General features: G+C 41.4%; 1 protein-coding gene across 4 annotated transcripts in view; it reads right to left on the reverse strand.

Moving 5' to 3' along the window:
* Nucleotides 1-19248, reverse strand: part of RAB3GAP2 (RAB3 GTPase activating non-catalytic protein subunit 2) — a 114138-nt gene that overhangs the window by 54267 nt on the left and 40623 nt on the right. For all 4 annotated transcript variants that reach the window (XM_051820585.2, XM_070055336.1, XM_051820587.2 and 1 more), the window contains 3 exons: nucleotides 12478-12525; nucleotides 12321-12396; nucleotides 11906-12007 (listed from right to left, as the gene is read on the reverse strand). In XM_051820585.2, coding sequence (XP_051676545.1) covers nucleotides 11906-12007; nucleotides 12321-12396; nucleotides 12478-12525 — 226 coding nt within the window. The remainder of the gene's footprint in view (nucleotides 1-11905; nucleotides 12008-12320; nucleotides 12397-12477; nucleotides 12526-19248) is intronic.

Below are 19248 nucleotides of genomic sequence, written 5' to 3' on the forward strand. Positions count from 1 at the left end.
CATACGAACTCAAATGTATTTAACTACTTCTCAATGATGGACATGGGGCTTGGTTTCTTGCTTCCACTCCATGCTCCACATGGCCAGTGTGATCTTCATGAGATGCAGCAGATCAAAACACTCTTTTTTTTTTTTTTTTTTTTTGACAGGCAGAGTGGATAGTGAGAGAAAGAGACAGAGAGAAAGGTCTTCCTTATGCCGCTGGTTCACCCTCCAATGGCTGCCGCGGCCGGTGTGCTGCGGCCGGTGCACCGCGCTGATCCGATGGCAGGAGCCAGGTACTTATCCTGGTCGCCCATGGGGTGCAGGGCCCAAGCACTTGGGCCATCCTCCACTGCACTCCCTGGCAACAGCAGAGAGCTGGCCTGGAAGAGGGGCAACCGGGACAGAATCTGGTGCCCCGACCGGGACTAGAACCCGGTGTGCCGGCACCGCAAGGCGGAGGATTGGCCTAGTGAGCCGTGGCGCCGGCCCAAAACACTCTCCTGTTTAAAGCTCTCCATCAAGATCTGGCACCTACCTCTAATATAATTTCCTCTCTCTCTTCCCTTGCTTCTTGAACAATAAGGTCATGATCACCTCAGTCTTTTGTTCCCAGTTCTTCACCTGCCCAGTTTTTATGACCATTCAAGTCTCGGCTAAAATGTTAGTTACTCACAGAGGCTGCTCCTAAGCCTGTACTTCAAATATCCCTATTTTCTTGCCACATTACTATCTCATCAACACGATGATTTCCTCCATGACATCTACCAGAGACTCAAATCACGTTGATAAGTCTAGTTGCTTACTCTTGGTTTCCCTCCACCATCCAAAAACTGTTAAGCTCCTTGAGAAAAGAAGCCCATTCTGTCTGGTGCACAAATTAATCCTCAGTAATTAGAACTGGACTGGGCATAAAATAGGCAGCAAATAAGTATTTATGAATATACTAACATTTTCAATATTATAAACATCATTGCAATAAACATCTTTTGGGCCATATATTTTTACATTAGTAGGATATTACTTAAGTATAAATTCCTTTAAATGGGTCTACTAAGGCCACAGAGTAGTCACAATTTTCATTTTCATGCATATTGTAAAAGTACCTCAATTACCTATCAAAACCATAACACATGAGAGTGCCTGTTTCTCTACACTGTCACCAACTGTTTTGTTAATCTTCATTTTTGTCCATCTGAAAAGCAAAAAATTACCTAACAGTAGTTTCTTATGTGAGTATTAAAGTTAAGTATTTTTTCAAATACTGTCTGATCAATTATCATTCTTCTCTGGAGAAGTGCTTTGCTTTGTTTCTACTAGACTTTTGGGCTGCTAATAAGAGAGAATCTGGGGCCATGGACTGGGGAAAGATAAGAGGCAAGGGAGCTGGCATGTGAGCTCACACAACAGGGTCACAAGCCATGGCAGTGGGAACATGGCAGAGGGAGCCACCTCACTGGCCTTGAGAACCTGGAAAACAAGAAGACCCAAATAACAGCAGGCAATTTCTTCCAAAACTAGACAGTATTCCAGGTGAAGATACTAACACAAACATCCAAGTACCAAAACCAGTGGAAACTGGGTGAGGTGACATAGATCTTTTTGCAGAATTCAAAGAAGCTTCTTTGATGTACAGAAAGACAACTTCTCTCTTTGGAAATTCCTGCAATGATCGGCTGTCACCCCTACCACACTCATTGCCACAGAACTGAACTGAAAAAATCAGCTCCTATGACTTCTGATAAACTTGGTAATATTTTGAAAATAAGCAAAAAGAGGTATTTTTGAAATACAAAATCCAGCCAGCGCCACAGCTCACTAGGCTAATCCTCCGCCTTGCAGTGCCGGCACACCGGGTTCTAGTCCCGATCGGGGCACCAGATTCTGTCCCGGTTGCCCCTCTTCCAGGCCAGCTCTCTGCTGTGGCCAGGGAGTGCAGTGGAGGATGGCCCAAGTGCTTGGGCCCTGCACCCCATGGGCGACCAGGATAAGTACCTGGCTCCTGCCATCGGATCAGCGCGTGGCAGCCATTGGAGGGTGAACCAGCGGCATAAGGAAGACCTTTCTCTCTGTCTCTCTCTCTCACTGTCCACTCTGCCTGTCAAAAAAAAAAAAAGAAAAGAAATACAAAATGATGTCAGACCCAGAGATGCTTATGTAGCATTCAAAGTTACAATAAAAGTCTCCTTCACCACGTTCAGTAAGAATGGTTGTTTACAGTAGACTGGATAAAGAAATTATGGGACATGTACTCTATAGAATACTATACAGCAGTCAAAAACAATGAAACCTGGTCATTTGCAACAAGATGGAGGAATCTGGAAAATATGATGCTAAGTGAATTAAGCCAGTCCCAAAGGGACAAATATCATATGTTCTCCCTGATCGGTGACAACTAACTGAGCACCAAAGAGGAAACCTGTTGAAGTGAAATGGACACTATGAGAAACAGTGACTTGATCAGCTTTTGTCCTGACTATTGATGTACAATGTAATACTTTATTCATTTTAGTATTTTTTTTTGTTCTACTTAATACTATTGGTTGAACTCTGTAATTAACACACAATTATTCTTAGGTGTTTAATTTTTAACTGAAAAGTGATCCCTGTTAAATATAAGAGTGGGAATAAGAGAGGGAGGACATGTACAATTTGGGACATGCTCAATCGGACTTGCCCCAAATGGTGGAGTTAGAAATGTGCCAGGGGATTCCAATACAATCCCTTCAAGGTTGCATGTACCAATGCCATATCACTAGTCAAAGTGATCAATTTCAGTTCACAATTGATCACACTGATAGGTCTAAGAGTCAAAGGGATCACACAAACAAGACTAGTGTCTGCTAATACTAACTGTTAGAAGCAAAAAGGGAGAGTACGATCCAACATGGGAAGTGGGATACACAGCAGACTCATAGAATGACAGATGTCCTAAACAGCACACTGGCCTCAGAATCAGCCCTTAAGGCATTTGGATCTGGCTGAAGAGCCCATGAGAGTATTTTAGGCATGGAAAGCCAAGACACTCTGGGAAAAAAAAAAAAAAAGAAGACCTAAATAAAAGATCTCTGCGAGTGAGATCCCAGTGGAGAGAAAGGGGCCATCAAAGAAGGAGGTACCTTTCTCTGAAGGGAGGAGAGAACTTCCACTTTGACTAAGATCCTGTCTGAATAAGATCGAAGTCAGCGAACTCAAAAGGCTTCCATAGCCTTGGCAACTCATGACAAGAGCCTAGGGAGACAAATGGATCTAACAGATATCTACAGAACTTTCAACCCTACATCTACAGACTTCACATTCTTCTCAGCAGCGCATGGAACCTTCTCTAGGATTGATCACATACTAGGCCATAAAGCAAGTCTCAGCAAATTTAAAAGAATTAGAATCATACCATGCAGCTTCTCAGACCACAGCGGGATGAAGCTGGAAATTAGCAACTCAGGAAACCCCAGAAAGTATGCAAACACATGGAGACTGAACAACATGCTCCTGAATGAACACTGGGTCATTCAAGAAATCAAAAGAGAAATCAAAAACTTTCTGGAAGTAAATGAAGACAACAACACAACATATCAAAACTTATGGGATACAGCAAAAGCAGTATTGAGAGGCAAATTTATAGCAATAGGTGCCTATATCAAGAAATTGGAAAGGTACCAAATAAATGAGCTTTCAGCGCACCTCAAGGACCTAGAAAAACTGCAGCAAACCAAACCCAAATCTAGTAGGAGAAGAGAAATAATTAAAACCAGAGAAGAAATTAACAGGATTGAATCCAAAAAAACATTACAAAAAATCAGCCAAGCGAGAAGCTGGTTTTTTGAAAAAATAAACAAAATTGACACCCCATTGGCCCAACTAACTAAAAAAAGAAGAGAAAAGACCCAAATCAATAAAATCAGAGATGAAAAAGGAAACGTAACAACAGACACCACAGAAATAAAAAGAATCATCAGAAATTACTACAAGGACCTGTATGCCAGCAAACAGGAAAACCTATCAGAAATGGATAGATTCCTGGACACATGCAATCTACCAAAATTGAACCATGAAGACATCGAAAACCTAAATAGACCCATAACTGAAACAGAAATTGAAACAGTAATAAAGGCCCTTCCAACAAAGAAAAGCCCAGGACCAGATGGATTCACTGCTGAATTCTACCAGACATTTAAAGAAGAACTAATCCCATTTCTTCTCAAACTATTCAGAACAATCGAAAAAGAGGGAATCCTCCCAAATTCTTTCTATGAAGCCAGCATCACCTTAATCCCTAAGCCAGAGAAAGATGCAGCACTGAAAGAAAATTACAGACCAATATCCCTGATGAACATAGATGCAAAAATCCTCAATAAAATTCTGGCCAATAGAATACAACAACACATCAGGAAAATCATCCACCCAGACCAAGTGGGATTCATCCCTGGTATGCAGGGATGGTTCAACATTCACAAATCAATCAATGTGATTCACCACATTAACAGACTGCAGAAGAAAAACCATATGGTTATCTCAATTGATGCAGAGAAAGCATTTGATAAAATTCAACACCCTTTCATGATGAAAACTCTAAGCAAATTGGGTATAGAAGGAACATTCCTCAATATAATCAAAGCAATTTATAAAAAACCCACAGCCAGCATCCTATTGAATGGGGAAAAGTTGGAAGCATTTCCACTGAAATCTGGCACCAGGCAGGGATGCCCACTCTCACCACTGCTATTTAACATAGTTCTGGAATTTTTAGCCAGAGCCATCAGACAAGAAAAAGAAATCAAAGGAATACAAATTGAGAAAGAAGAAGTCAAACTATCCCTCTTTGCAGACGATATGATTCTGTACTTAGAGGATCCAAAGAACTCTACTAAGAGACTATCGGAACTCATAGAGGAGTTTGGCAAAGTGGCAGGATATAAAATCAATGCACAAAAATCAACAGCCTTTGTATACACAAGCAATGCCATGACTGAGAAAGAATTGCTAAGATCAATCCCATTCACAATAGCTACAAAAACAATCAAATACCTTGGAATAAACTTAACCAAGGACGTTAAAGATCTCTACGATGAAAATTACAAAACCTTAAAGAAAGAAATAGAAGAGGATACCAAAAAATGGAAAAATCTTCCATGCTCATGGATTGGAAGAATCAACATCATCAAAATGTCCATTCTCCCAAAAGCAATTTATAGATTCAATGCAATCCCAATCAAGATACCAAAGACATTCTTCGCAGATCTAGAAAAAATGATGCTGAAATTCATATGGAGGCACAAGAGACCTCGAATAGCTAAAGCAATCTGTACAACAAAAACAAAGCCGGAGGCATCACAATACCAGACTTCAGGACATACTACAGGGCAGTTGTAATCAAAAGAGCATGGTACTGGTACAGAAACAGATGGATAGACCAATGGAACAGAATTGAAACACCAGAAATCAATCCAAACATCTACAGCCAACTTATATTTGATCAAGGATCTAAAACTAATTCCTGGAGCAAGGACAGTCTATTCAATAAATGGTGCTGGGAAAACTGGATTTCCACGTGCAGAAGCATGAAGCAAGACCCCTACCTCACACCTTACACAAAAATCCACTCAACGTGGATTAAAGACCTAAATCTACGTCCTGACACCATTAAGTTATTAGAGAACATTGGAGAAACCCTTCAAGATATTGGCACAGGCAAAGAATTTCTGGAAAAGACCCGGGAGGCACAGACAGCCAAAGCCAAAATCAACTATTGGGATTGCATCAAATTGAGAAGTTTCTGTACTGCAAAAGAAACAGTCAGGAGAGTGAAGAGACAACCGACAGAATGGGAAAAAATATTTGCAAACTATGCAACAGATAAAGGGTTAATAACCAGAATCTACAAAGAGATCAAGAAACTCCACAAAAACAAAACCAACAACCCACTTAAGAGATGGGCCAAGGACTTCAATAGACATTTTTCAAAAGAGGAAATCCAAATGGCCAACAGGCACATGAAAAAATGTTCAAGGTCACTAGCAATCAGGGAAATGCAAATCAAAACCACAATGAGGTTTCACCTCACCCCGGTTAGAATGGCTCACATACAGAAATCCACCAACAACAGATGCTGGCGAGGATGTGGGGAAAAAGGGACACTAACCCACTGTTGGTGGGAATGCAAACTGGTCAAGCCACTATGGAAATCAGTCTGGAGATTCCTCAGAAACCTGAATATAACCCTACCGTTCGACCCAGCCATCCCACTCCTTGGAATTTACCCAAAGGAGTTTAAATTGATAAACAAAAAAGCCGTCTGCACCCTAATGTTTATTGCAGCTCAATTCACAATAGCCAAGACCTGGAACCAACCTAAATGCCCATCAATGGTAGACTGGATAAAGAAATTATGGGATATGTATTCTTTAGAATACTATACCGCAGTAAGAAACAACGAAATCCAGTCATTTGCAACAAAATGGAGGAATCTGGAACACATCATGCTGAGTGAAGTAAGCCAGTCCCAAAGGGACAAATACCATATGTTCTCCCTGATCGGTGACAACTGACTGAACACCAAAAAGGAAACCTCCTGAAGTGAAATGGACACTATGAGCAATGGTGACTTGATCAGCATAGCCCTGACTGCTAATGGACAACTTAATACATTATCCCTCATAGTATTTTTTTTTTGTCTGTTCTACTTAATATGACTGGTTTAATTCTGTAATTATCACACAGTTATTCTTAAGTGTTGAAAATTAACTGAAATGTGATCCCTGTTAAACATAAGAGTGGGAATAAGAGAGGGAAGAGATGTATAATTTGGGGCATTCTCGGGCTGACTTGCCCCAATTGGTAGAGTTGGAAACATACCAGGGGATTCCAATTCAATCCCATCAAGGTGGCATGTACCAATGCCATCTCACTATTCCAAGTGATCAATTTCAGTTCACAATTGACCATAATGAAAGGACTAAGAGTCAAAGGGAGCACATAAACAAGTCTAGTATCTGCTAACACTAACCGATAGAATAAATAAAGGGGAGAGTGATCCAACATGGGAAGTGAGATACTCAGCAGACTCATAGAATGGCGGATGTCCTAAACAGCACTCTGGCCTCAGAATCAGCCCTAGAGGCACTCGGATCTGGCTGAAAAGCCCATGAGAGTATTTCAGGCATGGAAAGCCAAGACACTCTGGCAAAAAGATCTCTGTGAGTGAGATCCCAGTGGAAAGAACAGGTCTTCAAAGAGGGAGGTGCCTTTCTCTGAAGGGAGGAGAGAACCTCCACTTTGACTATGACCGTGTCTAAACAAGATAAGAGTCGGAGAACTCAAGGGGCTTCCATAGCCTTGGAAACTCATGACTGGTGCAGAGGGAGATTACTGATGCCATAAACAGGAGTGTCAATTTGTAAAGTCAACAACAGGAGTCACTGTGCACTTACTCCTCATGTAGGATCTCTATCCTTAATGTGCTGTACATTGAGGCTTAATGCTATAACGAGTACTCAAACAGTATATTTCACTTTGTGTTTCTATGGGGGTGCAAACAATTGAAATCTTTACTTAATGTACACTAAACTGATCTTCTGTAAAAAAAAAAAAAAAAAAAAAGAAATTATCAATTCCCAACTTGACTCTCACTGGGATTAAACATGACAATAGGTCTGATCTGATTTCATCATCATTTAAAAAAATCATCTATTATTTTTCACTTTATGTTCCTGTGTGGGAGCAAACTGTTGAAATCCTTACTTAAGGTATACTAAGCTGATCTTCTGTATATTAAGATAATCGAAAATGAATCTTGATGTGAATGGAAGGGGAGAGGGAGTGGGAAAGGGGAGGGTTGTGGGTGGGAGGGACGGTATGGGGGGGGAAGCCATTGTAACCCATGAGTCGTACTTTGGAAATTTATATTCATTAAATAAAAGATTAAAAAAAAAAAAAAGCCTAGGGAGATTACTGATGCCATAAACAAGAGTGTCAAATTGTTAAGTCAACAACAGAGTCACTGTGTACTTACTTATCATGTGGGATTTGTCCTTAATGTGTTGTCCAATGTGAAGTAATGCTATAACTAGTACTGAAACAGTATTTTACACTCTGTGTTTCTGTGTGGGTGCAAACTGATGAAATATTTACTTAATCTATACTGAATCAATCTTCTGTATATAAAGATAACTGAAAATGAATCTTGATGTGAATGGAATGGGAGAGGGAGTGGGAGATGGGAGGGGTGCGAGTAGGAGGGAAGTTATGGGGGGGAAGCCATTGTAATCCATAAACTGTACTTTGGAAATTTATATTTACTAAATAAAAGTTTAAAAAAACTAAAAAATAGAAATAAAAACACAACAACAACAACAACAAAAAGAATGGTTGTTTAGTTAAAAGATGATTTTCTTGGCTTGCATAGCAAATAGCATGTAAGCATTTAAATGTTGTATCTTTTCACCAGTTCTGAAAAGTGTACTACAGATATAGCCAAGTTTAAAGTGTTTAAGGAAACATCATCACCTAGTAAATTTGTAGAAAATGGAAAACAGCTTTTAAGAAGTATTATGGGGGCTGGCGCTGTGGCGTAGGACGTTAAGTCTCCGCCTGCAGTGCTGGTATCCAATATGGGTACCAGTTAAGAGTCCCAGCTGCTCCACTTCTTACCCAGCTCCCTGCTAATGACCTGGGAAAACAGTGGAAGATGGCCGAAGTGCTTGGGTCCTTGCACCCACATGGGAGACCCAGAAGAAACTCCTGGCTTCTGGCTTGGGGTCAGCCCAGCTCTGGTGTTGTGGTCATTTGGGGAGTGAACCAGCAGATAGAGGCCCTCTCTCTCTCTGTGTCTCCCTCTCTCTGTAACTCTGCCTCTCAGATAAACAGATATTAAAAAAAGAGGTATTATGTTCAAGTCACAGATTATCTTCTTAAATTTCCATATGCTTCTTTTTTTTTCTTCATTTCACTTGATATTACCTTAAGACAAATTTTACTAAGACTTAAATCTTTATCCTGCAGTTAAATTTTCTTATACTCTTCACTTGGAAGATTTCATTCATTAGGTATGTCTTCAACTATCATCTCCCAACCTACTCTATGCCTATATTAATTGGTTCTGTATCATTAAATATTAGTATCTTCATTTTCTAACCATGAACTAAAATTCAACATATCCAAAGCCAAATTTAATCACTTTTATTCACTGCCGAAGCAATTCCCTCCCAGGATGAATTAGAGACATATACATCTGTAACTCATTTTTCATTTTAATTTCTACATATCTAGATAATAACAGCCTTGTCAATTATGCCTTCAGAATAATTTTTGTACTGATCCTTTCTCTCCTGACAACGATTCTAGTCCTGGCTTCCAGCACTCCACATATATACTAGATAACCTACAAAATCAGATAACCAGCCTCCCTGATTCCAGCCTCCCTCAACCCAAATTCACCCAGCAGAGAATCCTTCAGTATACCTGTGATTACACTCTTTTCCTCTCCTAAATCTTTAGCAGCTTCTTTCTTTTTTTTATTTTTATTTTTATTTTTTTTTTGACAGGCAGAGTGGACAGTGAGGGAGAGAGACAGAGAGAAAGGTCTTCCTTTGCCATTGGTTCACCCTCCAATGGCCGCCGCGGCCGGCGCACTGCAGCTGACACACCACGCTGATCCGATGGCAGGAGCCAGGTACTTATCCTGGTCGCCCATGGGGTGCAGGGCCCAAGCACTTGGGCCATCCTCCACTGCACTCCCGGGCCACAGCAGAGAGCTGGCCTGGAAGAGGGGCAACCGGGACAGAATCTGGCACCCCGGCAGCTTCTTTCATTGTCTGAATCAATTATGATTTTCACTTGGCTTTCAAATTTATTCAGAATTTGGCCATTCTGATTACTGATCACTTTCTTTTTTTTCTTTAAAGATTTATTTATTATTTGAAAGTCAGAGCCACACAGAGAGAGAAGGAGAGGCAGAGAGAGAGAGAGAGAGAGAGAGAGAGAGAGAGAGAGGTCTTCCATCTGCTGGTTCACTCCCCAATTGGCCACAACGGCCGGAACTGCGTCAATCTGAAGCCAGGAGCCAGGAGCTTCTTACAGGTCTCCCACGCAGATGCAGGGGCCCAAGGACTTGGGCCATCTTCTAATGCTTTCCCAGGCCATAGCAGACAGCTGGATCGAAAGTGGAGCAGCCAGGTCTCGAACCAGCATCCATATGGGATGCCAGCACTTCAGGTCAGGGCGTTAACCCACTGCACCACAGCGCCACCCCCTTACTCATCACTTTCTTATTACTAGTTTCTACATAGGTTTCCTTTTTAGTACAAAAAGTTATACATTTAAATCTCCCTGCATTTTTCCCAGGATCACCTAAAACAGCCCCCCCCTTCCCATTATTTAATTAAATTCTACACTTGTTGTTCAAGGCTTAGTTCAAATCTCACATCATCAATTACTTTCTCTTATTCTCCTAGTTCTAACTGAGCTCCCCCTTCTTTACACTTGTACCAAATTAGTGTGCATATATATTAGCAATTAAGTAGGCACTGCTTTACGTTACTGATTAACTCATACACATTAATATATATTAGTCTAGTCTCTCTTACTAGATAATTTTTTCTGTAGCTCCTGGCCATCTATCATGCAACTGAAATTTACTTATGCATACAATATATACATGCTTACCTGAAACCATTTGGAGGAAGTAAAAAGAAAAGGAAGGCATATTGTATGGCTCTATGTTCATTGCAAAACAAATAAAAGCATATTGCTTTGTTTTACTGACTCTACAATTATATTCTGACTGTGAAATATCAAAATCTTATGTATCACCTGGGAGGGAAAATCATAGATATTAACCAGTATTATTTTCTCAGTCAAAATCTTCAAAGAATATAAAATATTTTCTACTATAAACAAAAACTTAGCCTATCTTCTGGGAAATGATTAAAAAGTAGTAGTACTATTAATAATAATACCAGAACTTATTCATTCTACTGTGGTAATTCTGGTAACTCCAAATAAAAAAAATGCTGTTATATAATATCACATTTTTGCCTACATCACTAGCAAATTTTCAAAATAAGAAACTTTTTATTGGGACCGGCACTATGGCGTAGTGGGTAAAGCTGCCACCTGTAGGGCCGGCATCCAATATGGGCGCTGGTTCAAGTCCCGGCTGCTCCTCTTCTGATCCAGCTTTCTGCTATGGCCTGGGAAAGCAGTGGAAGATAGCTCATGTCCATGAACCCCTGAACCCACGTGGGAAGCTGGGAAGAAGCTCCTGGCTCCTGGCTTCAGATTGGCGCAGCTCCAGATGTTGTGGCCAACTGGGGAGTGAACCATTGGATGGAAGACCTCTCTCTCTCTCTGCGTAACTCTTTCAAATAAATAAATAAATATTTAAAAAATATATAAATAAATAAACTTTGTATTGACTTGTAACTGAAGTATTTTATTGAGGTGGATATTTGGTCTAGTAGTTAAGAGGTTTGTGTCCCATACTGATGAACCTGGATTCAATACCTGGCTCTGGTGCCGGTATTGAATTGCAGCTTCCTGCTAATATAGACCCTGGCGGGCAGCAAGCAATGGCTCAAGTAGTTGGGCCCCTGCCATCCACGTGGGAGACCTAGATTGAGTTCTTAGCTTCTGATTTTGCCTGTCTCAGTCCCAGCTGTTGTGGGCATCTGGGAAGTAAATCAGCAGACGAGAACTCTGTCTCTCAAAAAAAAAAAAAATTTTTTTTAAAGAGTCTTATTTTATTGTAGAATTAAACATATAATATTTCACAAGATAAGTAAAAGCAAAAATTCTATATTAAAATAGATTACATTTCTAGAATATGACAGCCTGGCTACCTGCATCACAAGACAGATATCTTTAAGTTTCGACCCAATAAAGGAGAGAAATGCTTCAGAGTACTGCCACTGTTAACTTTTTATGATACCTGCTCAGTCACACCAGGATGTCGGGGGATTTCATAGGTCCTGCATTTAAGCTGAAGCACTGGGTCCTCATTCAAAAGCTGTGCAAGCAAGAGTACACCATTCTAGGAGGAAGCAGAGAGAAAGGCCTTGCTTGTTTCCTTCCTAATAAAGCTGAACCAACAGGTCTGGCCAGGCAGAGATTACTATTTCCCCAACAGTTTTCCATGGATACCAGGTACTTTCTCTCCAGGAAAACAAAACACCAGATACTCTTCTCTTGATCTTCTACTAGAACATTTCACTGCCTGTTCCAGCCTCCACCCCCATAAAACATTAACACATTTCCAAGCAGCAAGTATGATGTCACCACCAGTTTAATGGAGATGCATAATTATCACAAGCAACTAGTCACTATTTGCTAAAAACTCAACTCACCTCGGTATAGAAACGTACGTAACCTGAAGTAAAACCCACCACGATGCAGGTCCAGTCAGGACGTCCAGTGGAACTCCTGATACAAACAAAATTTGTGATCTTAATACTTCATAAAGCAAAGCAGGGAAAGCAGGTGATTCCTATTTCGGCTACTTACCTCTTTTGACTTGCTAGTGGGATACACAGAGCACTAGTTACACATTCCCTAAAAACAAAACAAAACCACATGCTTATCTACTGAATTAGTCAATGATTTGTATTTCTCTACAATATGATATAAAATAATAAATGATACTAACCTCTGTGGCCTAGTTATATTCAACACATAAGTAAAAGTACAATAAAACTCCATCAGAAATAGGGACTATAAAATTTATTCACAAAAATGTAATGTTACATTCACTATGATTAATAAAGGATAGTATCTTTCATTCTGTTTTGCCCTAAAAAGCAAGAAAGCAAGCAAAATTTTACTTTCACACCTGATTGTATACAGAACTAACAAAATCCAAAATGATTATCAGGCGGTCATTTTCTACTAACCCACTTTCACCTGTGTCAGCTAAGAACTTTAATTTGTCTACTGGTTTATGGCCAAGGGTTGTGCAGGGGGTAGTGGAACTGCAAGTCATATTACACGCAAATTGTATTTTTTAAAAGGTCTATATTTTAGGGACTTCCTGTATTTTCTGTGGTCTGTCTTCTTATTTTTATTTTGCAAAAATTGCCCCTATAACCTACAAATTATTTTTAAAAGCTCATGACAGGGGTGGGCATTGTGGCAAAGTGGGTTGAGCTGCCTCCTGTGATGCTGGCATCCCATATAGGTGCTGGTTGGATATTTGGCTGCTCCACTTCTCATCCAGCTCCCTGCTGATGAGCCCAGGAGGGCAGTAGAGGTTGGCCCAAGTGCTTGAGCCCCTGTACCCAAGTGAGAGAACTGGAAGAAGCTACAGGCTCCTGGTTTTGACTTGGCACAGCCCTAGCTGTTGCAGCAATTTTGGGAAGTGAACTGTGGATAGAAGATCTCTGTCTCTCCCTCTCTTTCTGTGATTCTGCCTTTCAAATAAATACAAATAAATCTTTTTAAAAAAGCTCATGAAAAATGCAAATAAAATGTAAGTTTATTTAGTGCAGAAAAAATTGAAATCAATGCATATAAGGGGATGTTCAGGTTACCTTCATAAGAGCTTGGAAAAGAGAGAGACCACAGCATGTGGCTTCAGAATAACAACAGGAAACTGAATACTGAAGAAAGCATCAAGGAAAGAGTTGTCTTTTTAACCCCCACACCCAGCTCTCAGTAGCTCAGCATGGGAAAAGACATCTTGCTTCCCCTTTGGCAGATACAGAGTGTCTATGTCCAGACCTTAGACTTCAAATCCAGTAACAGTCTTGTCATGATAAAAACCAGTGTCTAGGGGCTGACACTGTGGCACAGTGAGTTAAGCTAATGCCTATGATGCCAGCATCCCATATAAGCGACAGTTCAAGTGCTGGCTGAAGTCCTGAAGAGTTAAAATTGTATATGTGCGGGTGTAAAAAGTTAAGCTTAAGCTTGCAGGTTTGGGCCTTCCTGGTGCAGGTGTGAAAATAAGACAGAGTAAAGTAGCACCTTGACAGTAGGGACTCCATTTTGGAGCACTTGAGACTGCATTCTGGGAAAGCTACCCCCCGCCCCCCGCCCTGCCAGACTCTGGTCTAAAACTATGATCTCAAATAGTCGGACAATAGCAGTGCACTACATCACCCTTGGCAACGCACAAAAACCCCCTAGCATGATTGCTCAAGCTTAAAGGCACCTGGGTTACCTGGGCTAATAATGAAGATGTGATTTGTCTATGTCTTAAGATCATAATTGCTGATTGTAAGATTTTAGCAACTGCTTAGCAACCGTGTATTCTCTCCCTCCTCCCGATTTTGCGGTTTTTGCCTTTATAAACCCTATGCTGTAGTTCCTCACTGCTCCTCTGTCCTTGTCAGAGGGCCCCAACATGTTGGATCAATAAATTTAACCCTTTTCTGGTTGCATGAGAGAAAAAGTCTCTTGGAGTCGTTCCTTGGGCAGTGGGCTTTTTTTTGGACCCCAACAGTCCCAGCTACTACACTTGCAATCCAGCTCCCTACAAATGTGCCTGGGAAAGCAGGGGCTAATAACCCATTGTTTCTTTCTCTGTTTCTCCCTCTCTCTGTAACTCTGCCTTTCAAATAAATAGTCTTAAAAACAAAAGCAGTGCCTGACAGGGCTCCCTACCCTCTACAGCCACTGTCCCAAGGCTTGTACCTGCAGACTGAGTTTTTAGACCCTCTTTAGCCAAGCATCTAAAGGACTACCTTCATTGCCCCTTCCCCAACCCTCTAGAGACGCACAGCAAGACTTGAGCCTGTGGGAGTAGAACCTGAGAGAGGGCTTAAGACCTTACCTTGGAGTTCAGAACCAGACTGCTGCTATGAAAGCCAGTGCCTGATAAACCCAAAGGCCTCAAGCCTCAGGCTACTGACAGAGCTTCCAGGGTTGCCTGGGATCAGGAGGAGACCTATGTCCTGGTGGAATATACTTGTCTTGGTGTGTATCACCACTAGGCTCACAGGGACCTTGCATGCACGCCCAAGATTGCTCAGGGCCTAATGATTATGAGACCAAGCTAAGACATAGCCTAGCACTGGCCTGGGTAGACAATGGACTGCCTTGATCAGACTTCCCCCATACTTGAGCAACAGTAAGGAAATGCAAGATTGTGTCTTGGGACTCACAGCTGAACTGGAAAAACCCAACACTGAGTTGATCCTATCTCCATCTCTGGGACAATACACATGGGTGAAACCTCTGGACTTGCCCTAATACAAAGTAGAGTCCTATGGCTCCAGCTGCTCAGGCTTACATTCAACCAGCATCACTTGTGGCTATTTGCAGAGGCAGGGGCCACAGGCTGTGAGTCCAGTCAGTAGCAGATGGATTACAGCAATGTGGGCTGCACTGGTCTGGGGATACTGTGAGCTCCAGGAGTGAAGGAAGCTTACAGATATGTTGGGATAATATGAAAAAAGCAAATACCTAGTAGGTGTTCAAGAGAAACTCGAGAATTCCAAAGTAGTAGAAAGTATATTCGAAGATGGGCTGGCGCGATGGTGTAGCAAGTGAAGCCGCCACCTGCAGTACTGGCATCCCATATGGATGGGCAGCTCCCACTTCCAATCCAGCTCTCTTCTATGCCTGTGAAAGCAGGAGATGATGGCCCAAGTTCTTGAGCTCCTAAACCCTCATGGGAGACCTGGAAGAAGCTCCTGGCTCCTGGCTTCGGATTGGCCTAGCTCTGGCCATTTCGGCTCTTTGGGGAGTGAACCAGTGGATGGAAGACCTCTCTCTCTCTCGGTGGATGGAAGACTCTCTCTGCCTCTCTGTAATTCTGCCTTTCAAATAAATAAATAAATCTTTTTTTAAAAAATCTTTTTTTAAAAGCTTTATTTATTTATTTGACAGGTAGAGTTAAAAACAGTGAGAGAGACAGAGAAAGGTCTTCCTTCTGTGGGTTCACTCCCTAAATGGCCACAACGGCTGGAACTGTGCCGATCCAAAGCCAGGTGCTTCTTCCTGGTCTCCCATGCAAGTGCAGGGGCCCAAGCACTTGGGCCATCCTCTACTGCTTTCCCAGGCCATAGCAGAGAGCTGGACTGGAAGAGGAGCAACCAGGACTAGAACTGGCGCCCATATGGGATGCCGGCGCTGCAGGCGGAGGATTAACCCAGTGCGCCACTGAGCCGGCCCCAATCTTTTTTTTTTTTTTTTTTTTAAAGTATATTCAAACAGACAACAAAAAATTACAAATCTAAAGACTATACAATTATCCAGGTACAGGAAGGTCAAAGGTCACAAGTCAGATTCAACTGAACCAGGTATATCCCAAGACATATAATCAAGTTCTCCAAGATTAAAAATAAAGGGAGGATCCTCAGAGTTGCAAGAGCAAAGAAACAACACATACACTCAATCTAGTCTTCCATGTCACAGATGGCAGAGACCCAAGTCCTTGAGCCATCTTTTGTTGCCTCTCAGGATGATAACTAGCATGGAGGTGGAATCAGAACTAGGGTCAGGACTCAAGCTCAAGCACTGATATGAGACATGGACATTCCAAGTGGCATGTTAATCCATTAGGCCAAATGCCTGTACTCACTTAACTTTAAAATATATTACAAGGGTGGGTATCGTGGTGCAAGTTAAGCTGCCACTTGGGACACCTGTATCTCATATCAGAGTACTGGGATCAAGTCCTACCTCTGCTTCAAATCCAACTTCCACTAATGCACCTGGGAGGCAGCAGGTGGTGGCCTAAATACTTGGGTTCCTGCCACCAACATGGGAGACATTAGGGAGATCCTCTAGAGTTCCTGGCTAAGCTTCAATATGGCCTAACCCCAGATGTCGTGGACATTTGGGAAACAAACCAGCAACAGATAGAAGATTTCACTCTCTGTCACTCTCTCAAATAAATGAATTAATTTAGAGAACAGCATGGTATTGGTATAAAAACAAGACATACAGAACAATGGTATAGAACAGAAACCCTAAAAGTAAACCCACACATGTATAACCAAATGCTTTTTGCAAAAGGAGCTGAAAACATACACTGGAAACAGGACACTGCTGTCAATAAATAGTGTGGGGAAAACACTATGCATATTCACATGTGAAGGAAAGACACAGACTCCATCCCTCACCATTTACAAAATTCAACTCAGAATTGATTAAAGATCTATATATATTGATTAAAGACCCCAGACCAGTGCAGCCCACATTGCTGTGGTCCATCTGCTACTGACTGGACTCACAGCCTGTGGCCTCTGCCTCTACAAATAGCCACAAGTGATGCTGGTTGAATGTAAGCCTGAGCAGCTGGAGCCATAGGACTCTACTTTGTACTAGGGCAAAGTTATGCCTAGTACTTTGTACTAGGACAAGTTAAGAGTATAATTGTTTAGACTTAAAACTTTGAAACTATAAGAAAACTTGCAAAAATGCTTTAAGCCATTGGGATGGGCGAAGATTTTTTACATCAACCTCAAAAGCAAAACTAGACAAACTAAAGAGCTTCTACATAGCAAAGAAAACACTCAACATAGTAAAGAGAAAACCCACAGAATAGGAGAAAATATTGCATGTTACACATCTGTCAAAGGGTTGATAAACAGAATATATAAAGAACTCAAAGGCCGGCGCCGTGGCTCAATAGGCTAATCCTCCACCTTGCGGCGCCGGCACACCGGGTTCTAGTCCCGGTCGGGGCGCCGGATTCTGTCCCGGTTGCCCCTCTTCCAGGCCAGCTCTCTGCTATGGCCAGGGAGTGCAGTGGAGGATGGCCCAGGTGCTTGGGCCCTGCACCCCATGGGAGACCAGGAAAAGCACCTGGATCCTGGCTCCTGCCATCGGATCAGCGCGGTGCGCCCGGCTGCAGCGGCGGCCATTGGAGGGTGAACCAACGGCAAAAGGAAGACCTTTCTCTCTCTGTCTCTCTCTCTCACTGTCCACTCTGCCTGTCAAAAAAAAAAAAAAAAAAAAAAAAAAGAACTCAAACCAAAAGGAGAGGGCAGGGGGTGGACTTTAGGCACTAGAGTTAAGTTGCTGCTTGGGACGTCTATAACCCATGTCAGAAAACTCCTAGTTTTGCTTCTGATACAGCTTCTTGGTAATATGCACACTGGAAGGTGGCAGATGATTTTCAAGTACTTGAGTCCCTGCCACTCACGTGAGATTCCCAGGTTGATTTCCAGGGCCCTGGCTTCTACCTGGCTCAGCCCTGGATGTTACGGGCATTTGAGAAAAGAAACAGAAGACAGAGCTAACTAGCTAGCTAGCTTCCTTCCTTCCTTCCTTCCAACCATCCATTCATCCATCCATCCATCCATCCATCCTCCTTTCCTTCCTTGAACTCTCTTTCAAATAAACAAACACTTTTTAAATTAAAAGAAAATAATCCTATTAAAAACAAGCAGTATATTTAACTAGGCATTCCTCAAAAAAAGACATAAAAATGACCAACAGTTACATAAAAAGACACTCAATATCACTAATATCAGGGAAATGTAAATTAAAGCCACAATGAGATATCTCACTCCAGTGATAAAGACTATTATCAAAAAGACTTAAGTTAACAAGTGCTGGTGAGAATGCAGAGCAAAGGAAACACTTGCATATTGTTGGTGGGAATGAATATCAGTACAGCCCTGGAAAACAGTATGGAGGTTCTTCAAAAAATTGAAAATAGAACCATATGATCTAGCAACCCCACTATTTTTATATATCCAAGGGAAATTAAATCAGTCTGTGGAGGAGATGTCTACAGACCCATGTTTATTGCAGCATTATTCTCAAAAGCCAAGAAATGGAAATAATCTAATCATCCATCAACTGAAGAACACATAAAATGGGATACATACATATAACAGGATTCTACTCAGTCATCAAAAAGAAAGACATCATTTGCAATGACATGAATGGAATTGGAGGTTATTATGTCAAGTGAAGTAAGTTAGGCACAGAAAGCCAAGCATGGCATGGTATCACTCATATATAAAATATTAAAAGTTGATCATAGAAGTTGAGTATAATGGTCTTTAGCAGAGACAGGAGCACAGTGGGCAGGGAGGGATGGAGAAAGGGTGATTAATGGAAACTAAGTTATAGCCAGACAGGTATAAAAAGGTCTGGTGTTCTTTTACACAGTAAGAGGAATTTAGATAATGGTAATGTATTGTATACCTTTCCAAGAAAAAAAAAAAAAAAGGATTTGAATGTTTTTAGCATAAAGAAATGTTAGAGGAGGTAGATATATTACCCTGATAGGACATTAAGCAGTGATACCTGTACTGAAATATCACATAGAGTTCCAAAAACATGTACAGTTTTTTAAAATGTCAGTTAAAAATAAAT

This window comes from Oryctolagus cuniculus, chromosome 13, assembly GCF_964237555.1.
Source record: "Oryctolagus cuniculus chromosome 13, mOryCun1.1, whole genome shotgun sequence".
NCBI classification, from domain to species: domain Eukaryota; kingdom Metazoa; phylum Chordata; class Mammalia; order Lagomorpha; family Leporidae; genus Oryctolagus; species Oryctolagus cuniculus.